Source organism: Stegastes partitus, unplaced genomic scaffold (genome assembly GCF_000690725.1).
Source record: "Stegastes partitus isolate 25-593 unplaced genomic scaffold, Stegastes_partitus-1.0.2 Scaffold130, whole genome shotgun sequence".
In the NCBI taxonomy this organism is placed as follows: Eukaryota; Metazoa; Chordata; class Actinopteri; family Pomacentridae; genus Stegastes; species Stegastes partitus.
In genome coordinates this window covers 609,641-631,232 of record NW_007577861.1, presented here as the reverse complement: position 1 = coordinate 631,232, position 21,592 = coordinate 609,641, and the positions used below count along the sequence as shown (strand labels likewise).

The 21,592-nt window shown below is 40.5% G+C and overlaps 2 protein-coding genes across 2 annotated transcripts; one reads left to right on the top strand and one right to left on the bottom strand.

Moving 5' to 3' along the window:
• Positions 1-309: 309 nt before the first annotated feature.
• On the top strand, positions 310-2,612 carry dlx2a (distal-less homeobox 2a). The gene is made up of 3 exons (XM_008278713.1): positions 310-801; positions 1,229-1,413; positions 1,558-2,612. The coding sequence occupies exons 1-3, from the start codon at positions 483-485 to the stop codon at positions 1,882-1,884; spliced, it is 831 nt and encodes a 276-aa protein (XP_008276935.1). The 5' UTR covers positions 310-482; the 3' UTR covers positions 1,885-2,612.
• A 5,708-nt stretch (positions 2,613-8,320) lies between these two features.
• Positions 8,321-9,854, bottom strand: dlx1a (distal-less homeobox 1a). The gene is made up of 3 exons (XM_008278712.1): positions 9,545-9,854; positions 9,042-9,241; positions 8,321-8,572 (listed from the first exon to the last, which is right to left on the bottom strand). Exons 1-3 carry the CDS (start codon positions 9,852-9,854, stop codon positions 8,321-8,323), a joined length of 762 nt encoding a protein of 253 aa, XP_008276934.1.
• Between the last annotated feature and the right edge of the window lie 11,738 nt (positions 9,855-21,592).

Genomic DNA, 21,592 nt, shown 5'->3' with positions numbered 1-21,592 from the left:
CTCTTTATACGGCTGATTGGACATGGAGATAATAATAGGCTACTTGGTAGGGCCCACACTTTTGGTCACGCTACCTTTCTCTGAGTCTTTTAAGATGCTTTGATGGAGAAAAATGTCGGCAGACAACCGGGACAGACAGACCTGAACAAATAATGGAGGGTGGACGCGGTGGGGAGTAGTCAGTCGTGCAGCTCTTACTCATTGGTTGCCTCAGACACAGTAGCTCTCCCTCTCACTCTCTCATAAATGCGCTCCCACCGCCGACCGTAGCAGATAATCACAGGCCACTGTGAGAGGGACACACCTTCCGCTGATTTTGCCACAGTTTACACGGGGATGCGTTTTGATTCAGGTGTCATCAGTGCAAGATTTGAGTCGTGTTTTCAGCTTGCAGTTTCGTAAATTTTGCGCATAGGGTTTTTTTTTTTTTTGGTTTTGGTTTTTGCGCATAGGCTACGAGGCTGCTCCGCTCCAACTCGAAGATGACCGGGGTTTTTGAGAACTTAAATACTGATATGCATTCGAACCAGATTACCTCAAGCAATTACCACAGCTTGCACAAATCGCAGGAGTCCCCGACCTTGCCGGTATCCACGGCGACGGACAGCAGCTACTACAACAGCCAGCAGCCTGGGCATTGCGCCGGGTCTCCATTTGGCCAACTCGGCTCTTACCAGTACCATGGCAGCGCCACGAGCTCCGTGCCATATAACGCAAAGTCATACGACCTTGGTTTCAACTCGTCTTATGGTGCATACAGCTCCTACGGTTCCAACTCCTCTCCCACTCCAGCCGACACAGGTAGGATTTTGAAACCATTTATGAGATTTGCATGCTTTTGTGTGTGACCTTAACTCAGGAAATGTGTAAGAGGGCAAGTTGAACAATTTATTGCACATGACTAATAAGACGCTTATTAGACTATTTGGTGAGAAATTACTAAACATTCTTGTTTGCGCAACAGGGCGACACAATATTAGCCAATTTCTAGGATGTTATTTTTAACAACTCCCATATATATATAATATCACCTGGATTTTATCACATCGTTAGCCTATAATATTCAAATCAAACTAAGTTGGTTGGGTTAGTAGTCACATACAAATCTGCCAAACAAACGAGTGCAGTGCAAATGCGCGTAAAAGTTCTACATGACTGAACATATGCACCAAAAAAACAAAACAAAACCTTCATGCATAACATCCATCCCATTTGAATGTTTCCTCAGAGAAAGAAGAGAGCGAGCCAGAAATCCGGATGGTTAATGGAAAACCAAAGAAGGTCAGGAAACCTCGAACCATTTATTCCAGCTTCCAACTGGCTGCACTTCAACGGAGGTTTCAAAAGACGCAGTATTTAGCCCTACCAGAACGGGCCGAGCTGGCAGCCTCGCTGGGCCTTACGCAAACACAGGTGGGTACATCTAAGACCTGGTTTCATATGCTGTCAAATATCCGCTTTATGTCTCATGAAAAGAAATTAAAACTGACGAATGAGGTTTTGAGCCGGAAAATATCGGTTAATCAATTTCATGCTTTCTCTTTTTTTTTTTTTCAGGTCAAAATCTGGTTCCAAAACCGCCGCTCCAAGTTCAAGAAGTTGTGGAAAAGTGGAGAAATTCCCCCAGAACAACACGCTGCTTCCAGTGAATCTCCCCCATGCACGTCTCCGCCAACTACTGCCTGGGACTTTCCACAGACTCAAAGAATGAACAGTGTCAGCTCAAGTTTACCTCAGAGCAGCAGCCCTCCCAACACGACTGCGCCTTCATCGTTTTTGGCAAACTACTCCTGGTACTCAACCACGAACTCTACGACGCATCTGCAGCCTCCTCTGGTCCAGCACCACCACAACGCCGCCATAAGCGCTGGGACGATATTCTGAAATTTAAAAAAACAAACAAAACAACAACAACAACAACATCGGGTTTAAATCGGACAATACTGGTGAAAAAAAAAAAGAAAAATGCCAATACCTTCATTATACAGACCTCGTGTGTGTGCCATGCGAACTTTACGCGCAAGCATCTATAGGAGAAGTTAATGGAGCCAGACAGGTTCATGGACCTTGCCAGCTTTCGCGCTGGCAAATGGTAGACACAGATTTCTACAGTTATTTTTGTATTTATTTATTTTGTTTATGTGAGGGATGAATGAACCACTATTACCCAAAGCAATCACAGCCTGGGCGCAAGCCTACTTTTACGCGGACGTCACTTTTTTGCCATTCCTGCAAAATAAAACATTCATCGCAGGACAACCTTTCACAAATGTAGCACAAGTTAACTGTATCGTGCCTTTTTCAATATGACCTCATTTTGTTGTGTGACAAAAAAAAAAAACAGCTTACCTTTATCCATTCCTCATGTAGTTGATTTGAATATATTGGGGGGTAAGTGTCTGAATCCACGTTTGTAAATATTTTACCACAGCTTTTTGATAGCCCATGTCGCTTTGACTCTTTCTGGTGCAAATTCATTATCCACCGTAAGCTACTGATTGTTCTACCCTCTGATTTAATTGTATCACACTTAATTGTATTTTTTTGGTCCTATTTATTTTAGCAGTGTTCCATATATGGCCAGACGTTATTTAAATAAAATGTTTTCTGTGCATTGGCATCCTGACTTTTTCTTTAGCTTTATGGGAGAATTTGTGTCCTGCTAATTTATTTTTTACTGCCGGTATAATATCTTGGTAAATATATGTTTTCATGACATTTTTATTATTATTTTATCCTGTTTTACTTACAGAAATTTAGAGTTATTGTTTTGTTTTTGTTTGTTTGTTTTAATAATATGCATTTTATGCTAGCTATATGATATTTCCACGTCAAATGGTTTTATTGCAGAAAACTAAAACAGCCCGGGATAGTATTATTTGTTCACTTCACTAGAACAATAAAATGTCTTTATTTAAAAACGTAGGCTTCTACAAACAATTAAAAACAACAACTGTATTTATCAAAATAAGAATTACCTGCATTTTGGTTGTAAAAACGCTGACTGTCGAACGCACACCTGTGGCTGCTAACTAAATTATTATCGTAACATTTTAGCATTTATGCTAACTGCTAGTTGTGTTGCTAAGCAACTATTAGATCAGACTGTAAGTTAGCGGGACGGTTGGACTTGAAGCTAGGCGGGTGTTTGGCTAGCTACCGCAGCAGAGAGGAGGAAATGCTACTTTTTAATTAATAGCGTGTTCTAAAATGTTGTATGTAGTTACCCGAACGCTTTAGGGTGCTCTCACAAGCTTAGGATAATTCCTGAACTGTCTCGGGTTAAATTCACTTCACCCGGTTCCGTCAGCAGCTGATTAGCCGAGCCGCGGCTGGGCTCGGCCAGGCAGAGGCAGAGGCCCCGGGCTGCTGCTGCTGCTGCTGCTGCTGCTGCACCGCTGAGCTGAGAGCACAACAACACTCCTTGGCATGCGAGAGGGCGAAGACGAGGGTGGGTATGAATGAGCACAACAGACTCCGTGGAGTCAGAGAGCCGCTTTCCAGACGTTTTATGAACTCAGCCTAACAAGAGAAAAAGAGACAGGAACTAGATCCAAGACAGCCCGGAGCTACGGCATCATGGAAACATTTCTCACGCCTCACAAGTCAAGTCTGTGATCTCCGAGGACGAGCAGATTGACCCACATTATTCACGGAGGGTCCTTTGGGCTGCATGGAAAACACAGACACACGTACAAAATTCATAGAAACGTATTTTACATTAATGCAATTTTATTCAAGCTATTTTGACTCCAACGTATAGATAGCAGGTAGACAGGACTCGTATTGTTTATATGAGGCTCTGTCCCTCACTGTGGCTCTGATTCCTGTCTGATCCACGCACTCCCCTTCCAACAACCACGGGCCGTAAAGTGGGATCGTTTCCTTGTACATAATTAGGACTGTAGCTTGTCAGCGGTTGCTATATCTGCATGATGGAGGCTCCCCCCTGGGGCTGACAGTCTCAGAGCCCAGGCATGCAGCAGCTCTGTGCTAACACATCACACACACACACATATATATATATGCTTCAAATGATCAAATGTAAATGACTGTATGCACCCAGCTGCAACATCACTGCACCATGCACTCAGATAATAGGCAATCAGAATAAACTCTTAAATAATACCATGTTTTTGTTCTTACTATTCTCATTTATTACTTTCTTACTGAAAATATAAAAGATTTCTGGTTCTTTTCTGTCGCTCTCTGTCATTTAATTCATGGATTAGAGCTGCTGTGGTTTATACTTTTGCATTTCTCTAGGCAACTTGTAAATGCCATACCCCCTATCCTAATTTATACCCTGATCTGTAATTTCATCCACATTTGCTCTGGTTTGAGCATTCTGGCTTTCAAATCTGAAAGCCTGCAATTACTATATAATTCTTCGCAATTTTAGATGTCCTAATATGGGGTGTAATTTTTACACAAGACAATTTCCCGCTATTTCAAGCATCAACATTGTCAAAGTTGTATGTACATAATAAATGGGAATATCAATGCATAGTTTTTAGCCTAACATCTTGACTCAACGATAATTATATCCGTGTGGAGCCTACGCAGAATTAGCCTGAATTGCATGGTAACTGCTGCTTTAAATTTTAAAAAATTACTCATAATTTCCCCCAAAGATTACCAAGATCTCGAGTGCACAATGTCATCAGCGTAATGAGGAGTAAACATTTATGCTAATAATCTACATTTTTTTCCCCATCAGCTATAAAGAGGGGAAATAAAGCAGACATTTTCAGTCATATTCTGAACTCTGCTGCTATAGCTTAGACCAACACATGGGACACATTTTGTTGGGATTTAAGCGTTCATCTCGTGTCTGTGCTTGCAGGATGCTGCTGCTCATCTGCCTCCATGCTGATTTCTGGAAATCCTGGGAGGGAGCTCGCCTCTTCAATTTCAAGCTGAAAGGTAAATGTTTATTTCTTTAAAAAAAAATTTTTAGCGGGACTGACTGAATGCATTTTTTTTTTCGTTTTTTTTGGGGAGGGGATCATTAAAAGCAGGAAACAGGCTTGATTCTCCTCACAGTGCAGACCCTAATTTATCCATTTCTTTCACATGCCGACAAGGTTTATTAATTTCCCAGTCAGATCGGTGAATGTTGCTGATTCTTTGATGCCATAAAAAAAAAAATTTCAAAGCCTAGTTCCTTAAGAGAAAATGTACTTTATCTCTGTGTCTCCATGCGCATTTGACGCGCAACCAAGGAGCTCCTTTTGTGGGGGAGAACTCCTATAGCTTAGAAAGCTGTTCAAGCCGAGAGGAAATGTAAGGAAGGAGAGACACAGAAGTTGTTCTTCAGCCGCTGCACTCGTTACTCTTACATTGTGCTTTGCTAATTTTCAAGCCTCTTCGCATTGACAACTCGGTGATGTACACCTGCAAGCAATTTGTCAGTCTTATACATAGGCTAAGTCTGAGGGAACAGTGACGAAATGGCAGCTCACCTATTTCGCTTTTTTTTTTCTCTCTCCTCCTCTATTGCAGCAGAAAATTTCTTTCAGAGCACTATCTCTTTTGTCAAAGCAGAAAGATCCTCGGTGCGACAAAAAATTGCTCATAATTACCTCAGAGATAGGAAACTGCATTAGAATAAATAAGGGCGAAATTACTGTAATTATGCTGGGTTTGATGGGCTCAGCTCGTATAATCAAGGGGAGAATACAGCGAAATAACACTGACCCTCTTGGATGTGCAGCTGCGCCTTTCTAGGGCTAGGTAGGCAGATTTATGTGCACTACTGCAGCAACAGCACAATTCATATTCTTCCTTAATGGTAGTGAAATATACATAGGCCTATTCTAGATGCAAGGCTCTCCACAAAGGGACTGCTGCAACTTTTAAAGAGAATGTGACAAAAGGAGCAGACAATGAACGAGGCCTGAGCTTCTTTATGGTGAATCTTATACATTTTATATAATAATAATAATAATAATAATAATAATAATAATAATAATAATAATAATAATAATAATAATAATAATAATAAGTACAAATAAAAAAGAAATTAAAGAAATGTCAATTACCTTTTTGGATGTTGCTTTCAGTCAGTTTGTGCTGCCACAAATTGCATGAAATTTGTCATTAGAATTACAAAACATTTCATGACAGCTGCAAAACAGCGAATGCAGGTCACGCTGTACCAATTTCTTCCTGAAATTCTTTGTTTCGTTGCAGCCACATGCAAACGTCAAACTAAATAAATGTTATTTTATAGATATTTTTGCCTCTTTTTTCATTTCATTGTGTTAAATCTTCTTTTTTTTCAACATGTAGCCTAACCTGGTATTTATGTAGTTTAATTTGGCAGGTAAATCCATCTTTGTCAAATGCATTTAACAAAAAAAACAAACAAACAAAAAACATGTCTGTAGATATATTCAAACACATTTTAAAAAATATATCTAATCGTAGATGCTACTTGCAGCATTTTCTTTTTCTGTTAACCAAACAACAAGGTCTTTGAACTTTTCACTTTCACTCATCTCCATCTGACCAGCTCTGCTTCTTCATCCAGACTTTTTTTTTTTTTTTTTTTTTTTTTGCAGCACCTGCCTTCAGTGCCTCTTGCGCAATTATTCACTTAACACACACAATTGATCTTCTCTTATGACGGGGGGGAAAAAATAGGGATAGTTGAAGACAAACAGAAAAGAGATTATCTTTAAGAAAAGCTTGAAAAGAAATGAGCGATGCTGTTGAATGAGGCCAGGCCTCCCGCACCGCAGCGCTTCAATCACAAGTTAAAAGATGCTGCTTTTATGTGCCAAAGGCTTCACTCTGGTGTCGGGACATCTTCTTTCTTTCTTTTTAAACAATATGTTCTTTTTTATGTTTTAAATTTAATGTTTTAAATCGTCGCTGACTTTGAAATATATAAGGACACTTTGGTGGATTTATTTTTTTCTTCATATGGAAGGTCAGATTTGTAATTCTTAGGTCGCTCCAGAGGTTTGACAACATCTGCAGCCATGTGAGCAGCAGCAGCAGCAGCAGCAGCATGTAGGCCAAATGCTAAACATGACCATAAATCTAAACGAGGAGCCTTTTGCAGTCCACACAAACGCGCTCACATGGTGTCTGCTACAATAGCCAACATGATACTGCTTTGTGTCAGCTCGCATTAAACGTGCACCACGCTGAAGCCTTTTCTTTTCACAGGCGGGCTGGGTGGAGGAGAGGGGGGCTGGAGGAGGAGGAGGTGGAGGAGGAGGGGGAGGAATCAGACGCCGTTCTAGACATAATTTAAATCATATTTTACTGCTTTTTGAAACTTTGCACATTATGTACATAAACTTCAGAAACGGATAAATAAATTAAAGTGATCAATACAAAACTAAATATTTTCTATGTTGACTAAACACATTTGGACGAATACACAAAGCCTAAACCCTGTTTCACAGCGTATCCAGTACAGCACAAAAACAAATCTGAAAGTTATGTACAAAATACAGTGACAAATGAGCTGCTCACCCTCAGGAGATTCTTTTTTTTTCTAAAGCAGCAAATCGTCAGGCCTTTTACATTTTTCACATAACATCGGGGCACGGCATAGAAAAGCTTTGCTTGCGTTAGTGCAGCATTAACAACACAGGGTTGTTGTTTCAAACACGCTTACAAAATGAACACAGACTGACCTCAACAGAAAAACTAGTCTGAATAATTTAACTTAAATAACAAACACATAGAAACAACATAGTAGCAACTTGAGGCTTTGCACAGTATGCTCTGTGGGTGGATGTGCTGTAAGCGTCATGGCCCGATGGTTGCCGGTGGGATTTAGAATGAATTATTTGGTTAAAGAAACACTGCTGTGGCCTGTACAGCCTAATTGGCCTTTAACTGTCATTGGATGCAGATTGATTTTAGGTCATCATCACCTTGGGCCCAACATCTGGCCTAAACAAACACGTGTTTTTCTAATAAACATGTAGCCTACAACTCAACAACAGAATTGTTCACACAAATATGAATTAAAAAATAGAAACTGACATAAAAGTGATCAACAGCAGCCAAAAAAAAGAGGATCCATTTGTCTACTATTCCCGCTGTCACGGACTGTCACGGACTTGTGCCCTTGGGCGCATTGTGGGCCTTTTCAGCTCCCTTCTTCATCTTCTCCTCCTGCTTTTTCTTCTCCATCTTCTCTGCTCGCCGTCATCCAGTGTGAGGAGGCCTCTGTGTCAGCTGGCGGGATGCAGCAGCAGCAGCAAACTCCGGGATTGTTGTTGTGCATTATCAATGCTGAGCCGCGCGTAGCGCCTGCGGGGCTTTTCACCATCCTGATGCTGAAAGTCTGTGTTCACATGAGCTGTGACTGTTGCATAGACTCTTGGTGCGTGGTTGGATACCATGAGGTGTAGCTGGGAATGTAAGATCCGGTTGTGCCCACTGAAGTCTTCACGGTGGTCGGCGAGCTCCAGACAGGTGTCACCGAGGGAGAGCCGCTCGAAAGTCCGCGGCCAGTGGCTAAAGCGTTGGTGTCAATTGTGCCACCGCCTTGCTTCATCAGTTTCTTGAATTTTGACCGTTTATTCTGAAACCAAATTTTTACCTAAAGAATAAAGATAAAGAATGTACTTGGGTTAGAAAATAGGGACGAAATAGAAAGTGTCAGAGACTGTTTTAAAACAATTACGCACGTTTTACGCATTGGGAAAATAAACAGTAAACGGCAAAATATTATATTATCCATCATATAAAGCCTTTATATGTAGATAATCATTATACTATATCACTGTAATAAGACGGAGAAATATAAACAGCATATAAATTTCACATTTGACATAATATCTAAGACCGAATATCTTATTAGTATTTATAATTATTATTATTATAATTATTATTGTTGTTGTTATTATTATTATCGTATCAAATTCTGCAAGTAATAATAATAATAACAATAATAATAATGCATGTTGTGGGAATAAAAACAAAAACAAATGGCATTTAAAATGTATAGAAATGCTGCTGCTGGTGCAGCTGCTGCAGAGTGAAGCTATGTGTGAGCTCCACAGACTTGCCTGTGTCTGAGTGAGACCCAGCGACGCAGCGAGCTCCGCTCTCTCCGGTAACGCCAAATACTGAGTTTGTTGAAATCTCCTGTTCAGAGCTTGAAGCTGTAAACTGGAATATATAGTCCTTGGTTTCCTAATCTTTTTCCCTTTGCCGTTGAATCGCACCTCTCCGCCTTCGACCACCGTGTTTTTCTCTGTTTCTGGCGCTGATGGAGACAGAGGAGAGCAAAGAGAAGGAGGGAAAAAAATAAAAAATTGAGGAGGCAGTTGTAGCCAACAGTGCTGCGCAGCAATGAATACTCCAGCGCAAGTTTTACAGGCTGTACTTTAGGTATAATTACCCTTAATTGCATACATTGTTTATAGCGTTACGCAATAAATAATTACCAAGCCTAATTCCACATCTGGGTCGTCTGTTTTTTTTTTTTCCATGCAGTGAAGACTGTACCGGAGCCGTAGCAGCACAGAAAGTTGATATTTAAGATGCAAACATGCTGTTGCACACTTACCTGCGTCCTCTAATCGCGTCTGTGTGAGTCCCGAGCTGTTTTGGTAAGTCTGTACTGTACTGAGATATGGACTGGTGGAATGGCTGCCGACCGAGTTTACGTATGGATAACCCAAAGATCTGGGAAACGACGAGGCTGGACTGTAGCTGTCGTGCTGTGTATGACCTGCAGAATGTAAACAGTGCATGGGATAATGTCCGTGAGACATGGAGGAAGGCGACATTTGTTGACTCGGGGGTCCAAACTCCATGAAAACGGTTTTTCCTGAGCCGGGGCTATTAAGACTTTCTGGAATCGTAGTCATTGTCATCTCTTCTGGCGGTTCCCCTTGTCTTGCTTTTGTTGTTTTCCTTCTATGATCTCAGTGAAGGATGGGTCCCAATTTAAGCCGAACTGATTTTTTCTCTTTCCATTCATAAGAAAATGTAGTTTGTGCCTGTGAAAAGTCCTAGGAATGATGCTGTGGACCAAGACAAACTCGCTCAAAGGTTTGAATCTCGGACTCATGAATATTCATCAAAGACTGTCGCTGATTGGTCCACTCTCTCCAAGAGGGAAGCCGATTGGTGACGCTGGGGCTGGGTCCGAAGAAGCTGATAAAGTCAAGGAAAACCACAAAACCTCAGATTTCCTTTTGACATGTCAAGATCCACTATATTATTATTAAGACTATTATATTATTATTATTATTATTTACAGCAGTATTTTTAAAAAGCGACGTTTGCCAGCCGTCTAATAAAATTAAAGAACATTTCCATCCTCGTTAAAGCTGCTCTGTGTGCTGGCCAGTTTGATTAAAGCTCCTTTTTCTTTTTTCTTTTTTTCTTTTTTTTTTGATTAAAGCTCCTAATGCTCCATCAGGAGGAAAGCGTATTAGCATAACACTGGCGTTCAATTTTCATAAGTAGGTCTGTAATTAGTCATGTATTTAACACTTTGAGTGACTTGAGGTCTCAGTTACACCTGGCAGCAGTGGGACGGTAAAACAGTTTGCTCTGATGTGAAGTGAGGAAGGGTTCAGGTACAGGCCTAATGATGTTTTATAACACCGAAAAACAACCACAGCACCAATAAAATACCGCAAATAGAATAAAGCAATAATTGTAATTAAAGTAGCCCCAATACAATCTGTTGTAATCTTTGCCTGCTGCTATGAATCATTTTACTATAATAGAATATAACGCGCAGTATAATGGTGAGAAAACTGGTTTCTTTTCCTTGCTCGCATGAAAATTTCCCCTCCAGCGTTTGGCCTGTGTTCTAACGCAGAGAAACCTATTATCTTATCCTGTTTAAATGCGTTTCCAAACGACTTTTACGCACCTAACGTCGCAATCAATTAACGCTCACAGGTCTGTTAAACACCGCCACCTTTGATTATTCTGAGTGAGGATGGGGTGCGGCCAGCCTCCCGCAGCACCAACAAGAATAATTATCCCCGGACATTTCATTTAATTGAATTGACAAAACTGGAGACATTTTTTTTCTTCCCTCCACCTCCACCTTTAGCTCCTCAACTAAGTTAAACACCTGGCTATATTTTCTAAATCCAATCCAAAAGCAACAAAAAATATATATCCACTTACTTAGAAAAATAAAAATCATGTGATGGAGCAGATAAATCCGAGCCATCCGTGCCTCCTCAGGACGCACTTGGAGAAAGACGCAGAAAGTATCCAGCGGCTCTTCATTTTATTAGGTTTCATTTGCAGGCTGCAGCTCTTCTCCTGGTTTGTCTGTGCAGAGCAGCAGCAGCACAGCCCGGCTGCTCCATCCGCAGTCCCTCCGTCTCCACCTGAATAACAAATTAAAGGCAGTTAAATTCCGTCACTGTGATTATCAGTGTAATTACATAATTGAACTCAAAACAGAACTAGCAAGTTGCAAAATGTGTTATCAAAAATGCAGGCGCAGACATCACGGCGCGTGTGCCACAATGTGCCAGGCGGGCTGCCGATGCCTGAATTTAAAGATTTCTGTGAAATATTAGGCTATAACGAAAGCTGGTCCCTTGTCCCCCCTAAAATAGGCCAATTTGAAGTGATTTCTCTGGAATTACTTTCGAAAAATGCTTCAAGATTTCCTCTATCAACAACGACAATGATAATGGTAGTACAACCAATAATTATCATCTTCCAGAACAGAGGACAGATTTTTATGGGTACTTGGTGGGTGCGACTGATAACTGTCATTATTTTCCCACGATTATAGTATCTACAGACGGCTGTGAGCAAAACCATTAACAGAATAGAGGCAGAATTTGCAGGAAAAAAAATGTAAAATAGGCTAATACTAGGAGTATACTGCTAATAATAGCAATAATAATGAGAGATCTCTTTTTTTTTTTTTATTTGGCGCACAAAAAAAGATCCTGCATATTCATTTCATTCGCCATCATTTAGTGTAGATTTGCTCACTTCACTTAAAAGACAAACTGTTTATTTGGAGTTTATTCCTCAAAGCCATCCTCGGTGCCATTAGGAGGAGGCAGACGTGTGATAATATTACCACTTTCATTAATAATTTGACTCCTGCGCTCGCTGGCAGGAGGGCAGCGCAGGCCACAGCTCAGGTCCCTTTTCCATGCAAGCAGGGCTCTAACTAGCCGCACTAAAAATAAAGTCCTCCATGCATGGATGGAGCGCGGAGGCAGGACTCATTAGGAGTGAGTAGCTCTGTGGCTGAGGGTGTTTTAACACCTGCTGCTCTTCACCTGAGGGTTAGTGCAGAGGTGGAGAGACGGAAAGGGAGAGAGAAAGAGAGAGAGAGAGAGAGGTGGGGAGGGGAGGAGAGGTGGGGGAGGTGGAGGGCTAAACGGGCCAAGATGTCACAGACTTCATTTCAGTCCGGTGATAGAAAGCCCTCCTCAGCTGCCACACCAACCCACATTTTTAACAGCCACCAAATATTATCCCGACCGCGGTGCATTGGTAAAAAAAAAAAAAACCTGTGTGTCCACGCTGCGTGAAAGCCTCGGCTCTCTGCGCGCCCTGCACACTCCTGCATGTGAGATTAATTACTGAGGTGCAGGGAAATGTGAGTTTTACCTTCCTTAAGCAAGAATTTTTCAACATGCACTTGTATATATGTTCGATTTATTTTTTTGCAGCTTCAGCTTCTGTCTTTTTCTGTTTGCACGTGGTTTAAAAAAAAATGAACAGCTTTCTTAAAAATAAAATTAAATGCATGCACCAGACATCATGCTGCACACTCATCCCAAATCATATATTAACAGTATGTCTCAAATAGATTAATTCATACCCCCACAATGTTTTTTTTCCTCTCTCTCTCCCTCACAGCAGTGCTCATCTTTCCTCAAACTGCCCATTATACACATTATTATCACCTCAGCTACACATCTAAATGTAATTTAGTGAGTGACTTCCAGCAGAAATGTCAAACTACACGAAGGTTGTGTTTCACGTTTTAAAGGCAGCGGATCAAACAAGTGAAATTGCCTTTTGTTCTGCTTCTTCTCTGCCTTTGCTTCTTGCTGCCATCCTGTAATTTGCAGCGTCAATGAACGCAAAACTAGATGCACTACAATTAACTCGATTCAATGTCTATTTTCATGTTCAATGTGGCTTCAAAATGTGGATTGATTTTGCTTACAGAGTTATGTGTAAACAAAACAAAAAAAAATGAATCATAGTATCTGAGAAACAAGATTGTTATGTTGGTTAATTTATTGTATTATCAGGAGGGTCAGGAGGGGCGCAGGGAGAGAATGGGATTGTGTTAAGATTTATTTGATTGTTTATATAAAATACAGAATTTATTTCAGTCAGTCAAATGAAAACTCACAATCATTGCACCTTACATTAATTTAACATGTTTGAATAACTTGGATATATGACATTTTTATCTCATAATCAGATGTTAATATTTAATTTTATTGCCTGCAGCAAAGTCACAATTTCTGTTTTGTAAAATTAAATGATAGTAAGAACAAATTCTTTTTAAAATACTCAGGGACTCAATTAATCAGATTTTTCTTTATAAAGCAAAAAGTTAATTCATTTAATTTTACATCCTAATTAAAAACATTTGTGTGTTTTTGTTTAAAGCATCAGAACTTTGTTAGTCTCATGTTTTAAAGACACAATAAACAATCTAATTATTTCCTTGTTTTAAAATAAAGAAATAATTTAAAATGTTTTACAGGACAGTAAAATAAATAAACCAAGAAATTGTGGTGATTTTTAAAAAGTTGTGTGCAGGATAATAATGATGATTTGGTTTGTTTCCAGGCACTGATGACTTCAGGAGCTCCTGCGTCACATCATTTTGGGATGTAATGACCAAAAGGCTTCTTGGACTCCAAACTGGACTTGTTGCTCTGTGGATAACTGACTCTGTTACTCAGCGCTGCAGCCTGGTGATAGTAAAACCAGCCGGAGGAAGTGGAATTAAATCCAACATCTTTTTTTTTTTTTTTTCCTGCACATTTGTTTTGCTTTCTAACTCATTTATTTTTTTCTTTCTTCGAGCGCACAACATCTGTGAAAAATCCTAAATCCAAGTCTTTGGTCTCCAGCATGATAACCTACAACTACAAAAAACTTCCTCGGTGGATGAAATGAATTATAATTAACCCACATGTAATGCTGGCTGACTGGCTCGAGGCTGCTCGTTGCAGAGCTGAAAAGTCACATTTCAACTCCCTTTTCCATTTCAGTGTTCAGAGCAGCCCTCTCCTCAGAAAGCAGGGGTCACAGTGTGGAAAAGCCCCCAGTGAACTGGTAGAAATGCTGTCCCCATTACAGCAGCAGCAGGGGTCAGGCCATGGCAGCAAGCATCCAACCTGCCCAAAATTGGCTGCAAAATGACCAATTACCTGAGTGAAGGCTGGGGAGAAAGGACTTAGAAAAATATGGCTTTTACTTAATTCAGCTAAACTGTAAAAGAAACTACTGTCATATTGACGCCTCGTCCTCGCTACATGTTACAGTTTACCACCTGTTAGGCGAAGATCTGGGCTTCAAAGTATCGGCTAATCAGAAAATGAATTTTGCAGATGCCTCAAAATGTAATAAAGTCTTTGCAGTGATGCAAGAGAGCTGGATCACAGACGTAAAATCAATAGCTATAAGCTGGGGAATTATTTCACCAACACTAAAACAACGATTGATTAAACATCTTTACATGTAGGTCTTATTGAATTAATTTCCTCGCAAATGGAAAACATGCAAATTTGCCAATTAAGTCATTTGCCCATGGAGAGCTGGGCTGCTTGACGCTCAGCTGCCACTGCGCCTTTAGTCTGAAACCCTTTTTAGTTTTTGTTAAGAGTTAAGTCTCCAACAAAGACAGGAAGGAGGTCAGCACTCAGCCAACACCTGAATGCGCCTCTCTTTTTTGTGCTCCCCTTGATCCCCACAGTCTGTGCCTGTCATTAGTCTTAATGATGGAAAATTGTCATGTTGATACAAGTCTTGCTCTCCCCCTCTCTTCTTTGTATAAGTAGAAGGTGGAAGCTCCATTTGTAACAAAGTTCTTTGTGACTAAAAGCCGTGGACATTGCATTTGTGCCGGGGGAGAAAAAAGGCTGTAGATGCTCTTTCCATAGCTGGGATAATTATTCCTACTGTGACCTTAATGATTCTCATCCACGCGCCAGGCCCTCAGCAGAGCCCTGTGTCAGGGAATATGAAAAACCCATATAATGAAACCATTTTGGCTGATGGAAAAAAGGGGCTACTGAAGCTGCACTTGCTACAAAGACGGCTCAATTATATGAGTAATTGTGATAATTTTCCCTCCATTCACTGCTTTCTCTGAAAGGTAAAAAACACAGATGCTGAAAGGGAAATTACTTGGACAATATATAATCTGTGAAATGGTCACAACAGAAAAAAAAAAGATGACTGTAAGAAAGTGTAGGACTATAAATAGGTATGTTAATGCAGGGCACATAAATACACCCTCAGAAGCTCGCAGACATAAACAAACAGCACTACACTGAGCAAGCTCATGTGAACAGGGAAAAAAAAAAAAAAGCAACAAATGACCACTGAGAAAAAAAAGCATGATAAAAGTAGATATGCAGCTGCCAGAAAATTAAACCTCCTTCTCTTTCCTATTGACAAATTTCAGCTCCTGAAAATGCACCCCCATAGTTGGCTACAATTTTGTTGTTCTCTGACAGGAAAAGGATAATTACCTCTCTCAGAGGCAGGAGGACTGACATGCCCTTTAGACTTTGCCATGAATGCAAAAGCTTGATAGAAAGCTTGAGGAATAATTTTGTTCTTTGCCTTTCCTTTATGTTCAAGAGCATGTTTTGTTCCAAAGAACTTGGAGATGGCAGTATTGTAGAGTGCATTAAACCATGAGTGTTCCTACTGTAAATATGACATCCCCGTGTCTATCAGCGTCTCCATTCGGGGGGAAAAAACTCTGAAATGCATTAAAATTTCAATTTCATCTCGCTGGGAGACAGACGAGATAGTGAGATATGCATTACTTTTTCCTTTCACAGTGGGTGTTGGATTAAACATTTCTTCTTCCTTGGTGGAAAAAAATAAAAGCATCTATCTGTCAGGCAGGAGCGTGGCTGTAAGTCCAACTTCTGCACAGACAGGAATTCATTGTATTCGTGGAAGGATCCAACGAATGCACATCTGCATGAAAGCAAATACGAAATTAACTTTGTAAGAAGGCTTTGTTTCTATGAGTTAGAGAATAACATCAGGACTGGTGGGTAAAGAGGTGGTTAGTTACTACTTCTCCTCCATAAACTGACTCTTGCATGTCATTTCATTATGCCCATCGCCTCTGTTCTCCCAAAAGTGCACGTTTTTTTTTTTTTTTTTCCAGACCAACCTCCCACATGTGCGGCCGCTGACCCCTCTGGCCCTGCAATCTGGAATAAATCTTTCCAGACAAGCCGAGCAACATTACAGCCTTGCAGCTCAAATACTTGTATCGCACTCAAATGATGAGTCTCTGTCACACACCATGTCATCAGTTTCACCCCAACCCCCCAATAACTTCCGTCCCATTGAGCAGCCTTGTGTGTTACGGGGGCCAAGACAGCCAGAGACCCCCTGGTCCTACTTGATTGTGCCTCCTGTAACATGGAGAAGCAGCTTGGTCCCACCACCAGCCTATACTCAGCGTCGCTTTTGTGTAGCACACAAATACACACACATGCACATACCCACAAACCACCAATCTCAATTCAGTGCACCCCACTGTGAACTTCCTGACAGCCTCCAGAAATGTTTTCAACTTGTCAAGTCCCTGCAGTAATAGTTCGGGAGCAAAGAATACAACAAAACAATAATCATATGATCAGAAATTTAGGTTATGTAAAAAGGCTGTAAGAAGATGTTTGACTTGAGTCTTCCAGCCTCTTTCATTTTCTGCTTTCACTTTGTTTCACGTGGAACGCTGCTGTAATGTTTAAACTGTTCGGTCAGCTTGGCGCAGAACCAAACTGGCTTCTTCAATCACTTCACTTGTAGCTCTTTGTCTGTAGCAGCAGCTGCAGTGATATTTGATCACATACAGTCGTGACTCGATAATCCGACACGGAATGTAAAACCTTCTTTAATGTCGGATAGCAAGGCTGTCGGATTGTCAAGATGGAGGTCGAGATACAAGGAGGGCTTGATGCTTGAAGGCTAATTTATTGTTAATATTTATTGTTTATAGTTGTTATAGTAACTACTGTATTGTTAGAACACTAAGCATCGCTGGATTTCACAACTAACTGACCGGTGCGATTGTGCACGTTCCGGCCATTTCCACCCCGGGGGTGCTCTCCGATGGGGTGGAAGTGGCCGGAACGCACATGCCAGTGTAGAATAGGGGTCACAGTTCTGTTTCCTGTTTCCGTAAACACTGAGCATGCTCACTGCGTGTGACGTCGTGGTGTCCTCTTCTGTGCATGCAGGACACTTTTGGGTCGAATGAAGTTCACACAGCAGATCACATACAAGTTGTATTTAATTGGAGATGTGAACGAACTCGCAAAGAATCGGATTTCACTAAAAAAATCCAAATTGAGCATTAAGTCCTGCAGTCTGAACGTAGCCAATCTGTTGGATTGTTCAGTCAGATAATGCGCTGTTATCCTGATTGGTGACATAAAATTTCAGGTCGGAATCCAAGGCTGTCGGTATGTTAAGGCTATTTTCTATGGGTTCTGTTCGTTTTTCCTTAAAACCTGTCGGATAGCAAGGTTTTCAGATTGTTAAGGGTCGGATTATCGAGTCACGACTGTATTCCTTTTCACAAACAGGTTTGTTTATTCTGACAGCAGTAAGGGACTGTCTGGAAATTATTAGTGGTGTCAAAAAGAGAAGGGGCAGTGTTAAGTATTCTTTCTTTCACTCTAAAGGGAGGATCATTTAACTTGTTTGAAAGTGAAGGGAACAATCTTTGACTTTTTAGAATAACAGGCTGATATTTGATTCTATTAATTCACATGTATGCTGTAAACAATATTGTATCATCATCAGTTGAGCTAATTCCACAACGAGGAGTGATTTAGTGGTCGTGTTAAATATCTAGCTTGAAATACAAATACACCATCTTTAATTATTTATTCATGTTTAGCCGCTACCTACCAACTCAAACAATATTGTTTGACAATATCAGAATCAATTTGTTGCAAATCTTTTCAAAATCAATAACAGGCCCCAAAATATTTCAGGAAAAACAGCAGGGAGGGTTTTGCTTTTTTAACAAGTTTCCGTTCTTGGCCCCGCTGCAGTCATTTTGGTACGGTCCCTATCACTGAACAATGTGTAGCAGTGCATAGGGATAAAAACCGTTGCTCTAATTTAACATGTCATTACTTAACGAGTTGAATTTTGAATTTTTCTTGTGTTTTATATTTTTATGTTACAATCACATGCTGCTCTGTTGAGGGTCTCCTGTTTGTTGTACAGAGTTTAATGTACATTGTGGCAAATTTGTGACTTTATAAATAAAACTGCATTGACTCTAGTAGTTGGCTGAACGAACCCTTGAAAATGCACAGTGGTCAGGCTAAAAATAAAAAGGCTGTTTCTCTTAGGGACTTTAATGAAGGTATGGATGTAAGGTTGTGGGGCTGAACCTCATAATTATTATTATGGTTAGAATTATTAATACTGATTTAAGTAAGATCCTGCATTATTAATATTTTCTTGGCAATCCCACTTGGCTTAGAAACATTTCACTATATTTATATTAAATATTGTAATTCAATTTGCCATTAATAACTAAAAGTGCACAAAGAATAAGAGATGGTGTCCTCCAATTTAATCTGCAATGGAATCACTTTATATCAATCAAACAAAAGGAAAAAACTAGCAACCAGCAAAACTCTGGAAAACACAATACAATGAGACACTTTCCTGAAATTATAACAGCTGCCACAGTCGCTTTATATGACACGTTTAATATTCTTTTAAACACATTTAATGTTCTGCTTTCCGTAAAAATGCAGAATCAAGCGAAGGTAGAGTCCCACGTTTCTAAACCTTAAATATGTATTTGTTCTATTAGTTTTAGTTGATTTTAATCATGTGAATAAACTCTTAATACAAAGACACTCATGTTGTCCTAAAATGAAAAATATATATGTTTGCAATCGAAGGTGAACACAAAATCCAACTTAAATGGTTAATTAAAGTGTCATCTTTTTACATTTTAGACCAAAACATAATCAAACTCTGGGAGGACAAAAACTTAAAAGGCTTAAAAGGCCTTCCTCCTCAGCAAAAAGGAAAAAAAAACAAAACATATCTCTCACCCATTTGTGATCCCCCACGGCGTCTAATTTCCACGCCGTCCCTTACCCTTACATTTTGGAAATATTTTTTTTCCTCAACAGTGGCGGCAAGAAAACTCAAATCATGCACATGATTCCTAGATAAAGGCATAAATGTGGGGTGTATACCATCACCCCTACTAGCACAGACGCTGACCCTCAGACAGAGGTGGTCTGATTTTGTACTTCATAACCAGCAGTCTGATATAAACCAGTCTGACCTACAGCTGTACCTCACAGATATTACTAGCCAGGGACAGAGAGCCTCGTCTTCCAATTACATTGCAGCACCACAGCCTGAAGCTCAGCCATCTATGGAGAAAGCTAAGACAAGGCTGTCAGAGACTTTAATAAATGTAGGGAACACTGCATGGGAAAAGTGTTGCTGTCTCAATAGAGTGACACAGACAGGCCAAGGCTGTCAATGGAGCCCCTAATGACAGAGTAAGATAATGACAGACCCCAGTTAGAATCAGCAGGAAGAGGAAGATCAATCTGCAGCCAGAGAGGGAGGGATGGAAGGAGGGGGACCAAACTGTGGGCTCTTTCTTTTCTATTTTCTCAGTTTTAGCTCATCTCATACATATCTTTCTGCTGCAGCTGGCTCGCATCGTGGCGGGGCAGCTCTGCATTAAGCGCACAGTGGATCAATAGCCATTACAACTCCCTCACAGCCTGACACATTGCAGGGCCACAGTTGACATTTCACTCAGGGCTGCATTGATCCCCAGTGCACAATATTCCAGCCCCCAGTTAGTAGCCGAGCCTGGGGTCTGGCTGGAATTGAAAAGCGAGGGAGGGGGGTGTAAAACGGCAGAGGGGTGGCTAACCAGCTGCCCGTGCTACAAGTAAACAGCACACCCCTTGATGCATTCCTCATTTTCAATCTACTGGTTTTCCTGCCACCACTGGCAATCCGAGAGTCTGTATCGGAGGATCAAAGCTTGACCTATGAGAATTATTTATACATGCGTCACATCAGCGTATATGTGCGTTTATAGGGCAGAAATAGCCACACTGGCATCATTGTTGATAGCATCTACCGCTACTTGCAGGCCAGTGGAAAAGCAGACCAGTTAAAAAACTAAAATAAGCGCTTGGTGCAATTAAAAAGTGGGAGTTTCCGAGAAACCTTTCTCAAAATAAACAGGGAAAATAGCAGACAACACAAAATTAGACACAATTTAAGTTAATTTCTTTTTAATTGCCTTCCAAGATGCTATCTCTGTGGTCAGATTGACTTTGCAAAATAGCCACCGAAGCTGCTACAATATGTTGGATTCATGCTCATGCAGCAGCTGCAAAGTGGAAAGCAAAGGTATTTCCAGCAGGTAATAAAGGTGAGACAAACCCAAGGCACCAGTTTCTGTTGTAACAATTAAAGTTAATGCGACATTTAGCAGCCAGTAAGTATTGATGACACAATCCAAGAGGACACTTTGTAAGTAATACAAACCAATAGTTTGTATTGTTTCGCATCACACAGAATGACACAGCAATCATCTTTTAAATAGAATCCATCTTGGTGGAAGTGTTTCAGGGTTGTTCTTGTTGTGCACAAAAAAGTTGCACGATTCAAAAAGCATTTTAGTTAAATGGGGGAAAAAAAGGGACCTTCTCATAATTCCTCTGCCAGTGAACAGTGCCGCTGGGTTTGATTTCTAAATTGCACCTTATAATTGAAAGAGAGGGGGATTCCAAGCTAAAAGGGCTACAAGAGCTTAAATACCTGTCAGGTGTAGTGTGACCACATTGTTCACTGTAAAGATGATGGAAGGAACATTTCAGTGGAGGAAAGAGGAATGTGTGATTTTCCTCTCTCAACAATTTTATTCATCTCCGTCTTTGTTGTTGCTACAGAGGATTTGATGTAAGTGTGTTTGTATGGACACGCACCTGTTCAGAAAATAAGCATTCAAACCATACACTCCTTGCACCGTTTCACTATCACACGTGAGTGAAATTATAGGGATTAATATTATGGATATGTGTCATACTGTCAATTTACACAGCTTACATGTGAAGGCAGGAGTGCATCAGATTACAGCTGTAATGCCATAATTGAATTCTTCCTCTGGGCAGAAATTTGATTTAATCAATTGTTACCACCTGCTTAGTGTTTGCAGCAACGTGAGGGGCCACGTGGAGGATCACGACGTAAAATTAATAAACACTGAAATATATCCACGCACCTTAAACATCTCTGGACGACAGAACGAGACCTGCAGCTCCGAATCAGATCTTTAATTTCTATGTGGTCGGCCCAGTCGGATACAATGCCT